Source organism: Anabrus simplex, chromosome 6 (genome assembly GCF_040414725.1).
Source record: "Anabrus simplex isolate iqAnaSimp1 chromosome 6, ASM4041472v1, whole genome shotgun sequence".
NCBI classification, from domain to species: Eukaryota; Metazoa; Arthropoda; class Insecta; order Orthoptera; family Tettigoniidae; genus Anabrus; species Anabrus simplex.
This window is the reverse complement of record NC_090270.1, coordinates 141,334,304-141,352,276: the sequence shown is the minus strand read 5'-3', so window position 1 is coordinate 141,352,276 and position 17,973 is coordinate 141,334,304. Positions and strand designations below refer to the sequence as shown.

At 41.7% G+C, this 17,973-nt stretch overlaps 1 protein-coding gene across 1 annotated transcript in view; it reads left to right on the top strand.

Annotated features, from left to right (window-relative positions):
- Positions 1 to 6,362: 6,362 nt before the first annotated feature.
- The window catches only part of LOC136875571 (uncharacterized), a 33,627-nt gene continuing 22,016 nt past the window's right edge, over positions 6,363 to 17,973 (top strand). The window contains exon 1 of the mRNA XM_068228245.1: positions 6,363 to 6,391. Within this exon, the coding sequence (XP_068084346.1) occupies positions 6,363 to 6,391 (29 nt within the window). The remainder of the gene's footprint in view (positions 6,392 to 17,973) is intronic.

Here is a 17,973-nt window from a genome sequence, read left to right as displayed (position 1 = left end):
CGGAACGGCATTTTTGGCGCACTGGACGGCTGCAACACGAAATACGAACTAAATGAAGGGAATTTGTCTTGTTAACAATAACTTCTTGTGCACCAGTTCTTTTTAGATCACGCTTGATAGAAATATTCTGCAAATGATACTATTGAGGTTATGGACACAGCATTCAAACGATGTTTAAAATCAGAGAGTAATATTTTTTTCGGTATAAAAGTTCCGCCATGTCTGTATCATTAATAGCTTGGCCTTCGATTAGTTTCCTAAGGGTAAATATGATTTTTGCTGTTTCAAGAGGCCAAACTTCGAGACACAGGCCACTAGGTCCACTAGACCGGTGGGTTCTCATCATACGCTATTACTAATTTTTCATCTTAAAGGACATGGAAATGGCATACGCAAGGGGGTTTACGAGATTTAATCCCCTCCACTTGAACATTTGAACTTCTCTCTTTTCAACTGAAACATAAAATTTCTCTTTTGTTGGTTGGTGTTTGTTTAATGTCCCCCTAACACATCGTAGGTTTTCGGCGACATGATGGGAAAGGGCTAGGACTGGGAAGGTAACGGCAGTGGCTAGGCGTGAAAATGGGAAATCACGGAAAACTACCTTCAAGGCTGCCGGCGGTGGGATTCGAAACCACTATCTCCCGAATGCAAGCTCACAGCTGCGTGACCCTAACCGCACGGCCAACTCGCTCGGTAAAAGATCACTTTATATAAAAATTAAATGACATCTGTCTTTGGAAAGACATCACGTTTAAACCACTGGGTGGAATTTCAAGAAATTTGGCACAGAATTCTCGGAGGGATCTGTTACATAACTTTCTTTCAGTTCAAAATAAAGACCTGAAAATTATTTGCAAAATTGTTCGGGAAAAAATCGTATAATAGTTCACACCCGGAACAGGTACCATGGTTACGCGAGGATAGAAATCCATATGAAGGCGATAGCCGACATATTGATAGTCTGTGATATGCTGAGCATGGTGGAAGTATTACTTCGGCCTGTGTAGAGATTACATCAAAAAATATGTTTTAGTAATTTATCTTTTATAATTTGCCTCAGATTTATAACAGGGCAACTTCAAGAACACTAAAATCTCCAAAGATAGCCAAAAGTCTGGTAGAAATGAAACTCAAATTTACTACTTCCGTTATATTTTTAGTTTATCATTTTAAAAGCAAAACAAATTTGAAATTCGAACCATAGTACATTAAATTTGGAAAATAATGATACCACATACCTGTAGGATTTAAAACAACCCCAATTTAAAAGGTTACAATAAACGTTGCACAAACATTTACAGATTTTGGCTTGTCTTTTCATATACCTACAAGTGGCTACTGAACGATCGGACGAAACTATCTTTACGTGGTTTTGTTTTCAGACCGACTTCGTTGTACGGGAGTGAAAGCTGGATGAACTCAGGATATCTCATCTATAAGTTAGAAGAAATGGATATGAAAAAAACTGAGAATGGTTGCTGGTACAAACAGGGGGAAGAAGCGTGAAATGAGGAGATAAGACTGTTAGGAATAAAATCTATTAATGAAGCTGTATGTACCAACTGACCTCGAAGGTGGGTCAGATGAGGTGGATAGAGGAGGACAGACAGATTTCCTAAGAGAATAATGAACTGGGCCTTGGCGGTTAAGGTAAGTAGAGGGTGTCCTAGACGATGATGGTTAGACTCAGTTATTTTATTATTTAATTGTAGGAGATGTGGAAGGGGCTGCCTGGCCGAGGCGGTAAAGGCGTGCTCGGTTCGCCCGGAAGGACGTGGGTTCGAATCCCCATCAGGAAGTCGTAAAATTTAAGGAACGGGATTTCCACTTCCGGAGGTGCATATGGCCCTGAGGTTCACTCAGCCTACACCAAAAATGAGTACCAGGTTAATTCCTGGGGGCAAAGGCGGCCGGGCGTAGAGCTAACTACTCTACCCCATCACTTGCCGAGGTTAATAATGGTGGAAGCCTTTACCTTCCACTCCTCCAAGGGCCTTCATGACCTGTACGGAGGTGACTTTGCTTTGCTTTTTAGGAGATGTGGAACTAAACGACGGGTATATTCTGGTAGGTTTTATTTCAAGATATATATCTCTAAATATAATACGGTATTTTAAAAATTGCGTAATGGTTTGAAATGAGCCTTATGCAGTTTCATTGTAAGTCTAATGGTTCTCCAGGAAATTCGGCTTTTTTGCGTTAAAGCACGCGTTCCAGAGCACCTACCAGTAGACCGCTATAGGCTTGATATTTAGCCGGTTCTTGGAAGGACCTGCTAATTCAGACTGGACACCAAAATGTGCGAAGGCTGATGCTTAAAAATTACTCGTCAACGAAGTGTAGAAACAGAAGTGGGTGACATCGCCAGCTATCGGTCCGTCAACGACGAGTACGTTCGTTTAGTCTATAATAAATATTATTAGTTGAATCGCTTTGTTAGCTCCTCATATTCGAAGTTAACAAATGCGAACGGAAATAACAATGGCTTTTTGTTTTTGCTTTTTATTATTTGCTTTACGTCGCAATGACACAGATAGGTCTTATGGCGATGATGGGATAGGAAAGATCTAGGAGTGAGAAGGAAGCAGCCGTCGCTATAACTAAGGTAATCCTAGCACATACCTGGTGTGAAATTGGGGAAACACGGAAAACCAGTTTCTGAGTTTCCGACAATGGGGGTCGAACCCACTATCTCCCGAATGCAAGCTCACATCAGGAAGTCTTAAAACAAATATTATTAATATTATTATTAAACCGCTTTTGAGTAACTACTCTTAAAAATGATGCCCCCTCAACGAAATTCGGCGTATGTCACGGCTTAGCAGGCGCAATTAATGCAAAAGCTAAGTAATAATGACTTATGAAGTAATTAGGAAGTTGCACGGCTGTGACCTTGCATCCGGGAGACCGTGGGTTCGAGCCCCACTGTCGGCAGCCCTGAAGATGGTTTTCCGTGGTTTCCCATTTTCACACCAGGCAAATGCTGGGGCTGTACCTTAATAAAGGCCACGGCCGCTTCCTTCCCACTCCTAGCCCTTCCTTGTCCCATCGTCGCCATAAGACCTATCTGTATAGGTGCGACGTAAAGCAGCTAGCAAAAAAAAAAAAAAAAAAAAAAAAAAAAAAAAAAAATTGGAAGTTACCTCTGTGGATCAGTGGTAGTTTCGGCCTCCGGATACCAAGATTGTCGGTTCCTTCCCAGCAGAGGTAGCTGAAATTTTGAAGACCAGAAAAATGTCCATTTGACATTCTATGTCGCACGATGTCGGGATGTAAAAGATCTCTTTCGATACATTTGGTGTTCACAAAAAAAAAAAAAAAAAAAAAAAAATCGGCCATATGTCTCCCAAGAGACTTCTGGTTTCTTTTCTATTTGGTAGTAAAATGGAAAGTCGAAATTGACTGGCAGGCAGCCTAAATAGTGTCGAATAAAAATGCTTGCTCAGTGTTGCCGATGTCATAAGAATTAAATTGTATAATTTCTTTTACTTCGCATTGACTCAGATAGGTTTTATGGTGATGATGAGATAGGAAAAGGCTAGGACTGGAAAGGAAGGCAACCGTTGCCTTAATTAAGGCGAGAGCCTGATGTAAAAATGGGAGACCATAGAAAACCATCTTCAGAACTGCCGACAGTTCGGTTCGAACTCACTATCTCCCGAATGCAGGCTGACAGATAGGTTACCCAAACCGCGTAGCCACTCGGTGGTCATTAATTTTTTTCACAGGCTATTTAAAAGTTAAGTGGTACTATTTCTCTTTCAAAATTAGATCACGTAGACTTATGTGTTTCTGGGATCAAGCTGCATTACTGTTAAACGTATACCTTCCCATTCAAGAAAGGAACATCAAAGCGAATAATGATGAATGGAAGAGGTGATTGGTTTCTCACCTGTACAGATCGAATTCTGACATTCCAGGTCACGCGTTGTTCCCCACGGACTACTTTTCTGCTGATTAACAGTCTCTTCCTACGACTGGGAATTCAATGTAATAAAAACATGGAAGTTATCATGAGCTGCAGAATACAAAGAATTGAGGTTTCTTTGTAGATCTCAGAGTCTTTGAGAATTTGCAATAGTGATCCAGTTCATTGTCATACGTCAAGGTCAATTATACACATGACAGAGGAAGAAAAAAGTACGTTAGTTTTATTTTTAAGGATGTAGTGTTAAACTTCCTGACATAGTCAGCAATCCTCCATGGAAGTTACACTACGTGAATCATTACATTCTGGCTATTTGTGCCAGTCATTGTTGCTGCTAATCAGAGCTGTAGTCGAGGGTATACGCGGGTATACACCGTATGCCCTCTGCTTAACTCCACTCATTAGGGTATGCCTTCTGATTCCTTGGGTATACCTTCTACTCTGGTTGCTTTCCTTTCTAATTTCGCCATTTTGTCAGTGAGTTTTATCTCTCCAGCTACGCTCGCAATCGTGAACATCGAAGGTTCAACTTGGTGAACAACATTATCAGACACCACTTATTTGATGTCATCACTGTTCGTTGCTAATCTCCCCAGCCTTATGTCCATACAATAAAATGCCTCACCAGTTGACGGATTTAAGACTGAGAAATATACGAAGATGTCGCTGAAAAACCACCGTACTGCAACATACACCGATTAAAGAGTTTGTTCCAGTGAAAAGTGTGATCGCAAATCAAGAGGCACCTTGGAATGTGTTTTAAGAAATAGCTGGAATTAGGTGTAATATAAAACTACTGTATGAACATTTTTTTTGCTAGGGGCTTTACGTCGCACCGACACAGATAGGTCTTATGGCGACGGTGGGATAGGAAAGGCCTAGGAGTTGGAAGGAAGCTGCCGTGGCCTTAATTAAGGTACAGCCCCAGCATTTGCCTGGTGTGAAAATGGGAAAGCACGGAAAACCATCTTCAGGGCTGCCGATAATGGGATTCGAACCTACTATCTCCCGGATGCAAGCTCACAGCCCCGCGCCTCTACGCGCACGGCCAACTCGCCCGGTATGAACAATTTTTTCAAACTAGTGCATTAAAATATGGATTTCTTCTTTGTCATAAAATGTCTTCTATATGCCTCATTTATGCCGAATTCAGAGAAGTTTGTGTAACTACCTGTAACCAACCAATTTTAAATGCCAAGGTGAACTGGCATCCGGGACTTGTCATGCCCTGACTAGAGTATACCCTGTGAGAATGTTGGGACTACAGCGCTCTAGTCAGCCTGCGTTGTGCGAAGGAAAACGTCTCCTTCAGCAGTGGTTTCCAAACTGGAGGAGTGAGATGTTTATGAAAGGTAGGAGGAGGGTAAAGACAAACTTCAAAAGAAAAATCTCGCTTGATTAATAGAGAAATACCGCGACATTAAAACTTGTGAGTGTGATTTATTTTTATATAGACGTGGTAGACTGTCTTGACCGTACCCTTGAATTAAACAGTGACTCGAGTACCAAAGAGTAGTTTCGAGTAATATAAATATAAATATAAATACGGGTATTTCTGGGTCAGATCCCTTCTTGTATACCCGAGAGTACAATTCTCATCCACTCTTTGTGAGACAGGATTTTTATAACAATCCAACACCATTGTCGTTTGAACGGGAATTAAACCTCACGCGTGCTTTAATCAACTTCACACTGACCAAGAAGGAGGTCATGAAAGAAAAACAATGTTGTCCATCCCATTGAGGTTCTGTATTCTTGTCAGATTGAAAAACAAACGAAAATATTTGCTAAGGATGTATAAGGTTGTTCTCGTGCACTGCATTTCAATTCGTCATCATCATCCTCATCATGATCCTGCCAAGTATCAGACCATGTGGTCCCTTATGGCCTCAGTCCATCTTTTCACAGGGCATGTCGTAAGTCTTCTCCCAGTAGCCACACACATTTCAGAACTTGTTTCGATTTACTCTTATATACGTAAAGCACATCACACTGCCACCCATCATAGAGACATGGGATGGAGAACACATCTCTCCATATTGTTTCAGCGTGAGTAAGGACATTCGGCCGCAAAACAGTGCCAACCTCAAATAACTAGGAAATGCCAAGAATGAAAAAAGAAAAATAGTGTTGATCAGGTCTCTATAATATTTTTTTAAATTTTTACAATGTGTTTATCGTCGCCCGACATAGATCTTACGGCGACGATAAGGGATTTGCCTGTTATGAAAATGGGGAAATCTCATGGAACAATCTTCAGCGCTGCCCTCAGTAGACTTCGAATTCTCCAGCTCTGGAATGCAAGCTGACAGCTACGAAATAATAATAATAATAATAATAATAATAATAATAATAATAATAATAATAATAATAATAATAATAATAATAACATGGTTAGAAAGGAAGCTGGGATTGATGAGGCAGTTTGGGCATGGATGGAGCCAACAAGGACTGCTTACTGTATGTTAATTTTGAGAAATATATGGCATGAAAACGGATGGTGGAAAGGTCAAGACCAAGGTGGACATTGCAAACCGGGGAAGAACTCTGGAGGACGTCATTAACAGCAGGAATTATCTCAAGAAGACAGAGTGGGAGAGGCTCGCCAGCAGTACCCGGGAAACTGGAACTGTAAAATAATAATAATAATAATAATAATAATAATAGTAATAATAATGTTACTGTTTTTACGTCCAACTAACTACTTTCTTGACGGTTTCGGAGACGCCGAGGTGCCGGAATTTTGTCCCGAAGGAGTTCTTTTACTTGCCGATGATGATGATGATGATTATGATGTTATTTTAAGGGGCCTAACATCGAAGGTCATCGGCCCCTCTTTTACGTGCCAGTGAATCTACCAACACGAGGCTGACGTATTTGAGTACGTTCAAATACCACCGGAATGAGCCGGGATCGAACCTGCCAAGTTGGGGTAAGAAGGCTAGCGTCTGAACCGTCTGAGCCACTCAGCTCGGCGATGGTGATGATGATGATGATGATGATGATGATGAGGATAATGATGATAATGATGAGGATAATGATGATGATGATGATGAATAATCGTATGGCCTCAACTACTGTGTACAGACATTTTATTTTGACGCCATCTGGCTGCCTGCTCGTCAATTTCGACGTTCCGTTTTACTCCAAGCCTACTAGAAGGCAGAGCAAACCGAATCTCTCTTGGGCGTCTGTGGCTGAGTTTTAATTAATTTTGCCGGATAAACACCAAATATGTGACCAGAGATCTTTTACATACTGACATCGCATGACATGGAGTGTAGAATGGACTATTTTTCCACCTTTCAAAAATTCGACTACCCTTGTTGGGTTTGAACCCGTCATCTCGGGATTCACAGAAGCAGACGACAGCTACGTGACGCAAACGATGTAGCCACTCGCTCGGTACAAGTAATTCGTATTTTTATCTATTTAAATATATCGGATCTAATAACAGATAGACTTATAAAAATAAACAAAAGCCTTATCCTCAGCAACAAATCATATAAATGGCTTTTGCAACGTTTCCTGTACTGAAATTGGAAACATTCTCGAATTTAATGTTGTATGGCCCCAGGGGAGGTCTGGTGCAGTTCTTTCAAACTGACATCTATAGGTGATCTGCGCGTCAGTGAGGATGGGATCCTACATACGATAAAATCTAATGCTGCAGACGGCAAACATGCCCAGTCTCCTATCCGGAGAAATTAACCAATGAAGGTTAAAATAAATCCCCAACCCGGCCGAGAATCGAACCTGGACCCTTACAATGGAGCCGAACAGATTTTCGCTAAGACCTACGGACTTCACCCTGAAATCTCTGAATAGTTGCAGATTTTACTTTACGACAAGCCTGCTGAAGTTTTTTCATCACAAACAACATATTGCTTGCATTGTTACTGTTGTTAACCTACTTGTCAAGTTCACACTTGAAGAACTAGCAATAAGCCCAACTTGACTTGTTGACCTGTATACAGATGACGTTTTGCGTTTCAGATTCGTAGTGCGTGAATTACAGAACGAAGTCAACAAGGCATACATGCTCGAACAGTAGAGGTGAGAACTTTCACTTAGCTCGAGTAAGGCATTGGCCTCGCGACAGTGCACGTAGGTACTTGACTGCCGGTTCAAGACCATCCATGTTCTTAACTGTATCCAAATATCAGTTATTTTCGTTATCATGGCTCATGCCGTCAGTTCTGAACCATGCTTGTTTTTGGTCCAAGAAGTACCGGGTTCGATTCCTGGCTTGGTAAGGATACTTAACCTTCATTGGTATTTACCTCTGGCTCAGGGAGTGGATGTTTGAGGCGTTTTCAACATTAGATTTAATCTTAGATAGGATGCGCAGGTCGCCCATTGGAGTCAACTTGAAAGATCTGAACCAGGACTTTGCGGAGTTCACATATTATTGACATTTTAAGTAAAGATAACGTGAGAAAAATCCAGGTAAACCGTAATATGGTAGTTAGTTAGCAGGACGTAGAAGCACTAATTATTAATTACGTTACTCAGCCACTCTTCTAACTTCCATGAATTACTTCAGGTCACCTTCCTCTCTAACCTCCTTGTGCTGGATAAAGCGGCCAACCCTTTCATTTTGGTACGGTTTTGTTCATTCCACATCACATTCGATGTCCTTATAATTCCTAGACATTCTATTTTGTTTACAACTTCTAGTTCTGCACCCTCTAACCTCCAGCTTCCCTCATTTTTCTTTAATTTATTTCCTTATTTTACATATCATTACACTACATTACATATCTATACTATTCTACGTCAGGTCATGGCAGCATTCGCGACTGAGGGGTGCAAGTCTGGGTAACAAAGTAGCCTTTTCCTGATTTAGGGCTGGGAATGAGGCGAGATGAAATTATATGGCATATTTTTGTGGCCAACCACAATTGAGGGTCTAATGAAGATTAAATGAATTATAGTCAATGACATTCGGTAAGGAATCGACTGTGGCCTATGAATAGGTACTGTCCCGGTATTTGCCCAGAAGTAGAAATTAGAAACCACAGGAAACCATTCTCATGACAGCCGACGGTGGGATAGTCGTTGCTACGAATTCCCAAGTTTTACGTTGACCCAAACCATAAGATTTGATTTTGGTTTCAAAATTCCCACATATATTGGACATTGGACCACAGCTGATTTAGCGAAAAGACATAGACAGTCGCTACTAAACCTATCATTCCACCTATCTCCGAAATGCAGAGTAGGACTTGATTTTAATTCCCCGGGCATCATTATTGTTTCTAAATCTGAATAATGTTACAAATGGGCATATAGCAATAGCAAGTGAACTTGGAATGTTTCATGATATATACAGGCGATCATAAATGGGGATGGGGGCTGAAGCCTTATATGAAAATTAACTATAGGAATGTGCTTTCCCGCTTCGAAAATCCTGCGTTCCTTGATCGAAGCTCGAACTAATGGGTGCTTTATTGAAAGATTCTTGGCCGAGTCTCTGAACTGTCATACGCGTACCATATGACACTACAATAACGAAGGTATGGGATACTATGTGACATACCGAGTGGTTTGGTCGTGCGGTTAAGTTCACGCAGCTGTGAGCTTGCATTCGGAAGATAGTGGGTTCGTATCATACTGTCGGCAGCCCTGAAAATTCTGGGGCTGTACCTTAATTAAGACCACGGTCGCTGCCTTCGTAATTCTAGCTCTTCCCCGTCCTTCTGTCACCGAGAACGACGTTAAACAAGTAGCAGAAAACAAAACAGAAAACTATATTACGTAAGTACACGCGTTTGACGACTGACGTACTAATCGATACACGGATAGACAGCATGTTGTTGTGATAACTATGCGGTGGCGGCCTGTAAAAATAGGACAGGGAGGGCTGAATGGCAGGTATTTACAATCTGCAGCACCGAACTTCGGCCTTCTTTAACCTTTAGGAAGCACCATTTGATGTATTTAACTTCCGTTTACTTGTCGGTAAATATCATCATCATCATCATCATCATCATCATCATGAGGTCTTTATTTCCATGGCGTGGGTGAGACTAAGAAGCCTGCTCTTCTGCTTAGCCATATATTCTAACACTGCAGTGAAATACAGGTAATCTCCGTGGTTCAGACGGCAGCGCGTCGCCCTCTCACCTCCGGGTTCCCTGGTTCAAATCCCGGTAACACCATGTGAGATTTATGCTGGACAAAGCGAAGGCGGGACAGATTTTTCTCCGGGTACTCCGGTTTTCCCTGACATCTTTCATTCCAGCAACCCTGCACTATCATTTGATTTCATCTGTCAGTCATTGATCATTGCCCCAGAGGAGTGCGACAGGCTTCGACAGTCGGCACAATTCCTACCCTCGCCGCAAGATGGGGGATTCATTCATTCCATCCCTGACCCGGTCGCTGACTGGAAAACAGGTTGTAGGTTTTAATTTTCAGTACAATGAAATACAGATTACCAATATATTACAGTAGCCGTGCTGAAACACCGGATCCCGTGAGATCTCCGAAGTTAAGCAACATTGCGCGTGGTCGAGATTTCGATGGGTTGCCATGCGTTGTTGGTGGGAGGTAAGGGAATGGTGGAGCGGAAAGTAACTGGCCATCCTACCGCACGTAAACTCCAGCTCAGGCACACTTCTGCGGATGATCGGACCTGCCTTCGGGCAGAATACACCTTTAATTTACCTTAGGGTATATATTATACATAGTACATACACATTGTAACACCAAACTGTACATGGCCTAGTTGTAAAAAACACAGTAAATAAAAACTTATTTAAAATGACGTAGAATGAAGAAAGTTGCCTGAATTTGTCAATAAAAATAAATTTTCCACGAAGATTAGTATCACACGGAGTGAAATAACAGAATTAAGGTATTTGCACTCTACTTAATCCGTCCAATTACCGCTGCCAACATTTCCTTTTAGATACCGAATCAGGTATGATGTCCCGGGTCAAACGAATTCTGTGTGTGATTTTGTTTGAAGAGAGGGAGGGTCTGCTTGTAGCTTAATTTGCGGAGTAGAAACAAAGAGTGACAGCTACGATACGAAGCTGGCATATCTGAGTGACTCAAACACCACGTGAGAGATTTTGGCTGCCACTGTAAGAAACCGTTTCCAGGGCAAAATTTGAAACGTCTTGGAAGACCAACAGTAGTTGAAGTGACAGTAAACATGTAAAGATATTATTGATATTATTATTCCTCCAAAGAAACCTGTGAGTACGTCCCTCTACATAAGATCGGCGTCAAAAGGCATCCGTCCGTATTACTGAGTCAAAACCGCATCAAATGCCGACCCTAATAAATTAGGCAAAGGCCATAAAATTAGGAAAAGGCCATGATGATGATGATGATGATATATTCCAGCACAGAAACATGCAATAGTGAACACATCCATCCCTATATCGTTGACGTCAGGAATAGCATCCTGCCGCAAAACTTTATCAAATCCATATACGTGCCAATCCCAATAAACTGGGGAAAGTCCGGCTCCATGGATAAATGGTTAGCGTGCTGGCATTTGGTAACAGGGGTCCCGGGGTCCACCTCCCGGCAGAGTTGGGAATTTTAACCATAATTGGTTAATTCTCCTGACACGGGAACTGGGTGTATGTGTCGTCTTCATCATTTCATCCTCATCACGACGCGCAGGTCGCCTACGGGAGTCAAATCAAAAGACCTGCACCTGGCGAGCCGAAGTCCTCGGACATATCCCGGCACTAAAAGCCATACGCCATTTCATTTCAACTGGGGAAAGGTCCAGGAAGAGCTGGGCTGCGTAGCTCAGATGGTAGGTCGCTGCCCTTCTGACTCCAAGTTGGCATGGTTTTTTCCTTGCAAACTGCTTTACGTCACACCGACACGGATAGGTCATGTGGCGACGATAGGATATGAAAGGCCTAGGAGTGGGAAGGAAGTGGTCGGGAGCCTGGTGGGGATACAAATCGGATGGAGAACCTATACCCCGCTCAGGCAGCCATGTGGGGGATGAGAAGATTGGAAGGGGTAGACAAGGAAGGGGAAAGAAGCGACCGTGGTCTTAATTTAGGGACCATCCTGGCATTGGCCTGGAGGAGAAGTGGGAAACCACGGAAAATCACTTCAAGGTTGGGTGAGATGGGACCTCAGCTGACCTACCGAGGCTGAAGGGTCCCTTTTCCATCCCTCGTACCACTTTTCAAATTTGGTGGCAGAGCCTTGAATCGAACCCAGACCTCAGGGGGTGGCAGTTAATCACACTAACCACTATTCCACAGAGGCGGGACGCCGACGTCTCCGGAAACCGTAAAAATTGATAGTAGAACGTAAGATTATTATTATTATTATTATTATTATTATTATTATTATTATTATTATTATTATTATTATTATTATTATTATTATTTATCAGAAGATAGAAAGTAAATAAATGCTCCACCTGCGACATTATGTCTTGATCCGACTTGGTCGAACAGCGTTTCGCTTTCCCCTACTTGGTGTCAACTCGTCTTCTCATTACTGTTTTCTTTTGCCACACCTCAGCTGCCTCAATAACAACAGAGCTCTATATAAAAACATGAGGTCACAAGTGTGGGGACAGATTCCAGTGTGTCACACGTCTTGGACTATCAACTTCTTACTCTCGTTTTGAAACAGGTAGAGTAACATTGTGTTAGATAGTGTTAAAGGTTATGGATATTTGCCACTTTTGAACAAGAAACGAGTGCAGTGTCGTGAACGGTATGTGTTTCCCAATGTGTACGAAATTTAATAGGATGTATATACAAAAAAATTATGATATGGAATGTGTTTGTGACGTAGACAAAGTACGGCAAAATGAGGGACATATTTGTCAAAAGAACGTTTGTTGTTTTACGTGTTTGTTAATGTCCGAATCATGGACACGGTATCTCCAGATTTTTGTGTAAAAATAAGCAAGGAATCTTGTAGTTTTATGTAACTGTTCACATCGTGTTCACAGCCAAGGGATATCCCATTTTAAGTGTAAACTGAACGACAGAGACGTGACTAATTGTACATGCATTGGCCAGAATTGGAACTGCGATCACCTTAGTAATAATCCAGTGACCGAGACATTTAATTACGATGAACGTTATAATGTGATTAACAGGCATTTTTACGGTCGCGACAGTGGCTTTCCCATTTACTTTTAGGGTTGCTGTAGCCACCTAGGCTCATATTGGTTTTGGCCGAGGGTTTAAGGTCGAATACCCTTCCTGACTCTACGTGATTTTAACGTGAATATTTCAACTCAGGATCGACCAGGATTCGAACCTCAGCCCTGTGGATGGAAATCTAGCAGTCAATCCAATGAGCTAATCACGTTTCCCTGAATACGGTTAATAATAATAATAATAATAATAATAATAATAATAATAATAATAATAATAATAATATGATCTCGGGTACCGTGAGCTCTCATTTAGGCTGCCTGCGTCCCAATTTCGATGTTACATTTTACTTTAACCAATGCCAAAGTAAACTGGATCTCTCTTAGGCAACCTATGACTTAGTTTTTAAATTTTGTCGGTTGAACACCAAATGTGTCACGTCATTGTACAACATGGAGTGTTGAATGGACATTTTTTCTGCTCTTCAAAAATCACACTACCCCTGTTGGGTATGAACCAGTGAATTCGGATTCCTGGGGCGTAATCATGTGGTAAGATTAGAGGAAGCATATTAAGTAACATCATCTTCTTCCTGGCGTTTTCCCTATTTCCTGGTATTGGCATTTTGTATGGATTAGTCCAGTTTTGTGGACGGATTTATTTTAAATTTTTCTCCATTTCATTTGTTCAGAGAGGATTATTACCTCGTTGTACTTCCTCATAAAACGACAATCACCACCACCATTCCTGATCCAAACCTACGTGGAGGGATGTATTGACTATCACGTGTTTCTGTGGTGGTTTGTAGTTTCATGTAGAGAGAGTTAATCTGCCTGATAGCCGGAACTATTATGGAGTCAAAAGACCGCTCTCCTAATCAGTTCATATGAACAATATTTATACAGTATTATATGATGTTTGGATTAAGCAGGGCTTGAGTCACAACTCAAGATTAAAACTGCCACCATCAGGCAGATTGTCTCTTCCAGATTTTATTTGAAAAAGAAAATCCAATACATGGTACTTCAAGTTAGAGAGTACAAATGAAGTAAAGACGAGCACCGACAGTCAGTGCCCGAGCTACAGGAATTAACCAGATACAGTTAAAATACTCGACCCGACTGGAATCGAACCGGGGCCTTCTGAACCGAAGATCAGTACGCTGATTATTCAGCCAAGGAGCTTGATGAAAGGTTATTATTTACTTTATACTTTGCTTTACGTTGCACCAACACAGATAGGTCTTGTGGGATAGGAAATGCCTAGGAATGGGAAGGAAGCGGTCGTGGCCTTAAGGTACAGCCCCTCGCATTTTCCTGTTGTGAAAATGGGAACCCACGGAAAACAATCTTCAGGGCTGCCGACATTAGGGTTCGAACCTACTATCTCCCGAATGCAAGCTCACAGCTGTGCGCCCCAAACCACACGGCCAACTCGCCCGCTCATTATTCAAAATATGCTAAGATTAAATGGAAAATATTACATTGCATATTAGGTCAACAATATATTAGAAAGGAGACCTGTTTCGGATGGACCAGACAGATTAAAATGAAACAAGGATGAATGATCAATTAACAAATCCTAATAATTTTGCCACAAACATGAACGGTAGTGCTACGAGTGGTGCTGGTGATGATTATTGTTTTAAGAGGAAGTACAACACTATAACACTAATCAGAGAGAATAAATGGAAGCGATCCGTCACTTCGAAAAATGAAGGTATCCGCCAAAGGAATAAAAGGGCCACGAAGGGCGTGAAAATGAAAGACTCCCTAGGCCTCGAGTACTCTATTACCGTCGGAGTCGCAAAAGAACAAGAGTTGACCAAAGGGAGGTCGGATAGGATAGATGGAAGTGAGGAGCGTGGCACAAGTGGAAGCAATGCCAGAACCCAGCTAAGGGCCCCGTGGTTGCCAACCCAAGCTCCAGACTTCAGAGCCCTTGAGGCCCCTCTTACGATAGGCAGAGGATACCTTGGGTGTATTCTACCGCCCCGCCACCCACAGGGGGAGGTAGTGTTACGATTATAGACCTTGGATGTTTAGGTATTAATAGGTTTTATAAATGCTATTTGTTCGGGGCGACGACCTATAGAGATCTTTTGCAACTTATTAACAGGTTAGAATGCGAAATAGTTTGGTTGTCGTCTAGTGCGCTCTTCCGTACTATGGCAAGAGTGACATACATTCTAGGGGTTCTGATGGGCCGTACTCCTAATGCTTATGCAAATCTCCTAGCATAACCGTTGTGCAGGCTAGGGTATACTCGTCACTCGCTTTAGTAAGTTTGCATTCCAGCCTCTTTCTGCTTAAAAATACAGCCTCTGTTTACGATTCATTGGTGAAACGTAGCAGGGTGGCTCGGAGTAGTTAGCTGAAGATGACGTAGGCACTAGAAACATATAGCGATAATGAAAATTACTGCACATAAAACATTTTATACTGAAAATGAAATTTGGATATCACGAACATAATTTTACTGTCTACAAAACTATTTTACGAACACGTACAGTACAGGGACATATCAAAATATTAGGGGTTTAGTTTCATTTATATTGTTTGTAATGGAAGCTAAGATTAACGGATGCATATTAGGTTGTGCGTTACCATCAACGAAATGCTTGGCTCAATGATCAGCGTAGCGACCATTACTTCAGATGATGCCAGGTTCGATTCTCGGGCTGCATATTTTAGTTTCGTCTGATATATTCCTCTAGCTTGGGAAGCGAATGTTCGTGTGTGTGCCTTAACACATCTTTTCATGCATCAGGAGGGCATCCGGCTGTAACACTGCGCGAAGTTCATGTGTATGACTCAGACTGGATCCGTGACCCCAGCGAGGGTGTGGTAAAAGTGGAAAAGAAAGAAGAATGAAAGTAAATTATCTTGTTGTTGCAGTTGTTATTGTTGTTCTTTGTTGCTAATAGATAATGTAATAGGTTTCCGATATCGTGATGAACAGTCTCATGTACTCTTTCTCTGTATGTGTGTGTGTGTGTGTGTGTGGGGGGGGGGATTGGGGGTTGTATCTGCTATTATTAAAGAGACGTGGTAGCCGAGTAACATCGTCGCTTACTTCTCACAAAATCGTTCGCCGTTCCAAACGCAGTCAATGAATTGGGGAATTTTGAAACAAAAAGTACATCTCTGTGGTTTGCATTCCACGCGACATTGAACGTCCAATGGCTATGACTTCGATGTAGTCACATAAAACTACAAGCTTGCTTGCTTGCTTCCTTTTTTCTTTTTTTTTTTTTTTTTTTACATTCTGCTTTACGTCGCACCGATACAGATAGGTCTTATGGCGACGATGGTACAGGAAAGGGCTAGGAGTGTGAAGGAAGCGGCGTGGCCTTTGTTAAGGTACAGCCCCAGCATTTACCTGATGTGAAAATGAGAAACTAAGGAAAACCAGCTTCACGGCTGCCGACAGTTGGGTTCGAACCCACTATCTCCCGAATGCAAGCTCAAAGCTGCGCGGCGCTAATCGCACCGTCAGTTCGCTCGGTCCACCTTTTACTATTACGAGGGTTAGAATGAAAGAAAGTACTGTAGTCGTAAAGCTATTGCACTTGGTATCTTCCCAACATCGTCTAGGATAGAATTATTAAGCCCCAGAAATTAATTTGTTAATCATCCCTGGTGTTGGATGAATGAACCCTAGGACAATGCGACTTTCCAGCACCGAACATCGCATTTCTAAATGTATCGGCTTCCTCAAGAGGAATCGAGCACCGCTTTTGTTAGACAGGCACTCTAGGATCTGATTTGTGTTTTGGAATGACAATCAACATCACTACAAGACCAGAGCAATTGGAACATTATAAGCTTAATGGTAACATTCATCCGGCTTCATTGACAATGCACCTCATAATACAGCTTACGACAAGCATAACGCAGTTATTCTTGTGATTGTAAGTTAGGTAACGAACTTTAATTCAGAAAATCTCCATGTATTGGCCTGGAATCGAACTGCAAATTTATACACCTGTAACTTCGAAATCTCCTCCCCTATGAAGAAAAACACGCAAGATGTAATGGAATCACTGGAGGTGGGAAAGAGTGTGATTTCAAAACATACGCACGAGAGGAGTTTATAAATCAATAAATAAATAAATAAATAAATAAATAAATAAATAAATAAATAAATAAATAAATAAATAAATAAATAGATAAATAAATAAATAAATAAATAAATAAATAAATAAATAAATAAATGTTAGGATTTACTATGTTTGAGAGGGCATTCCATCTCCCCTTAAATAACCGGTAAATCTATTGATACGGGTCATACGTATTTGAACATGCTTCAAAGCTAGCCAACTGCACCAGGATTCCACTCCAGATATTATTTAAATAAGGAATGTGAATTAAGTGGTGGCATCGTAATCCAGACACTCGGGCATGCGCAAATAGGATACGGGAGCGGTAAAGTGGCGCTGTTGTCGTTGTTTAGTGTACATTTGTCGGGCAGTCAGTTGGGAGTGGTGTTGTTGTGTGGCGATGAAGTGAAGAGTGTCTATTTCAGCGCTCTAAAGCATGTTTTCCAAAGCTGATCAGGGTTCATGGACTAAAATCAGAGTTTCCCGTAGCAAAAATGCATCAGAATGTTATCGAAGATTACGTGAAGCCTGTGGCGAGAATGCATTACCGAATAGGACGGTTACACTATGGGTCAAGGCGTTTCATGCGGGTCGGAGTGAGACTGCGTAGACCATCGATGGGGCCCATAAAGGTTGGTCTCACTCAACGGACGGTGTGGCAAATTCTTACGAAATGTCTTAAAACGAGAAAAATTGTGTTCCGTTGATTTCCACATCAACTCACCGACGTACAGATATGCCACTGGTTGGCATCCACCTGAACAGGTACTGTAACGAAAGAGACGCATTTCTGCAGCGTATTGTCGCCAGTGATGAGACGTGGACATGAGCCTACG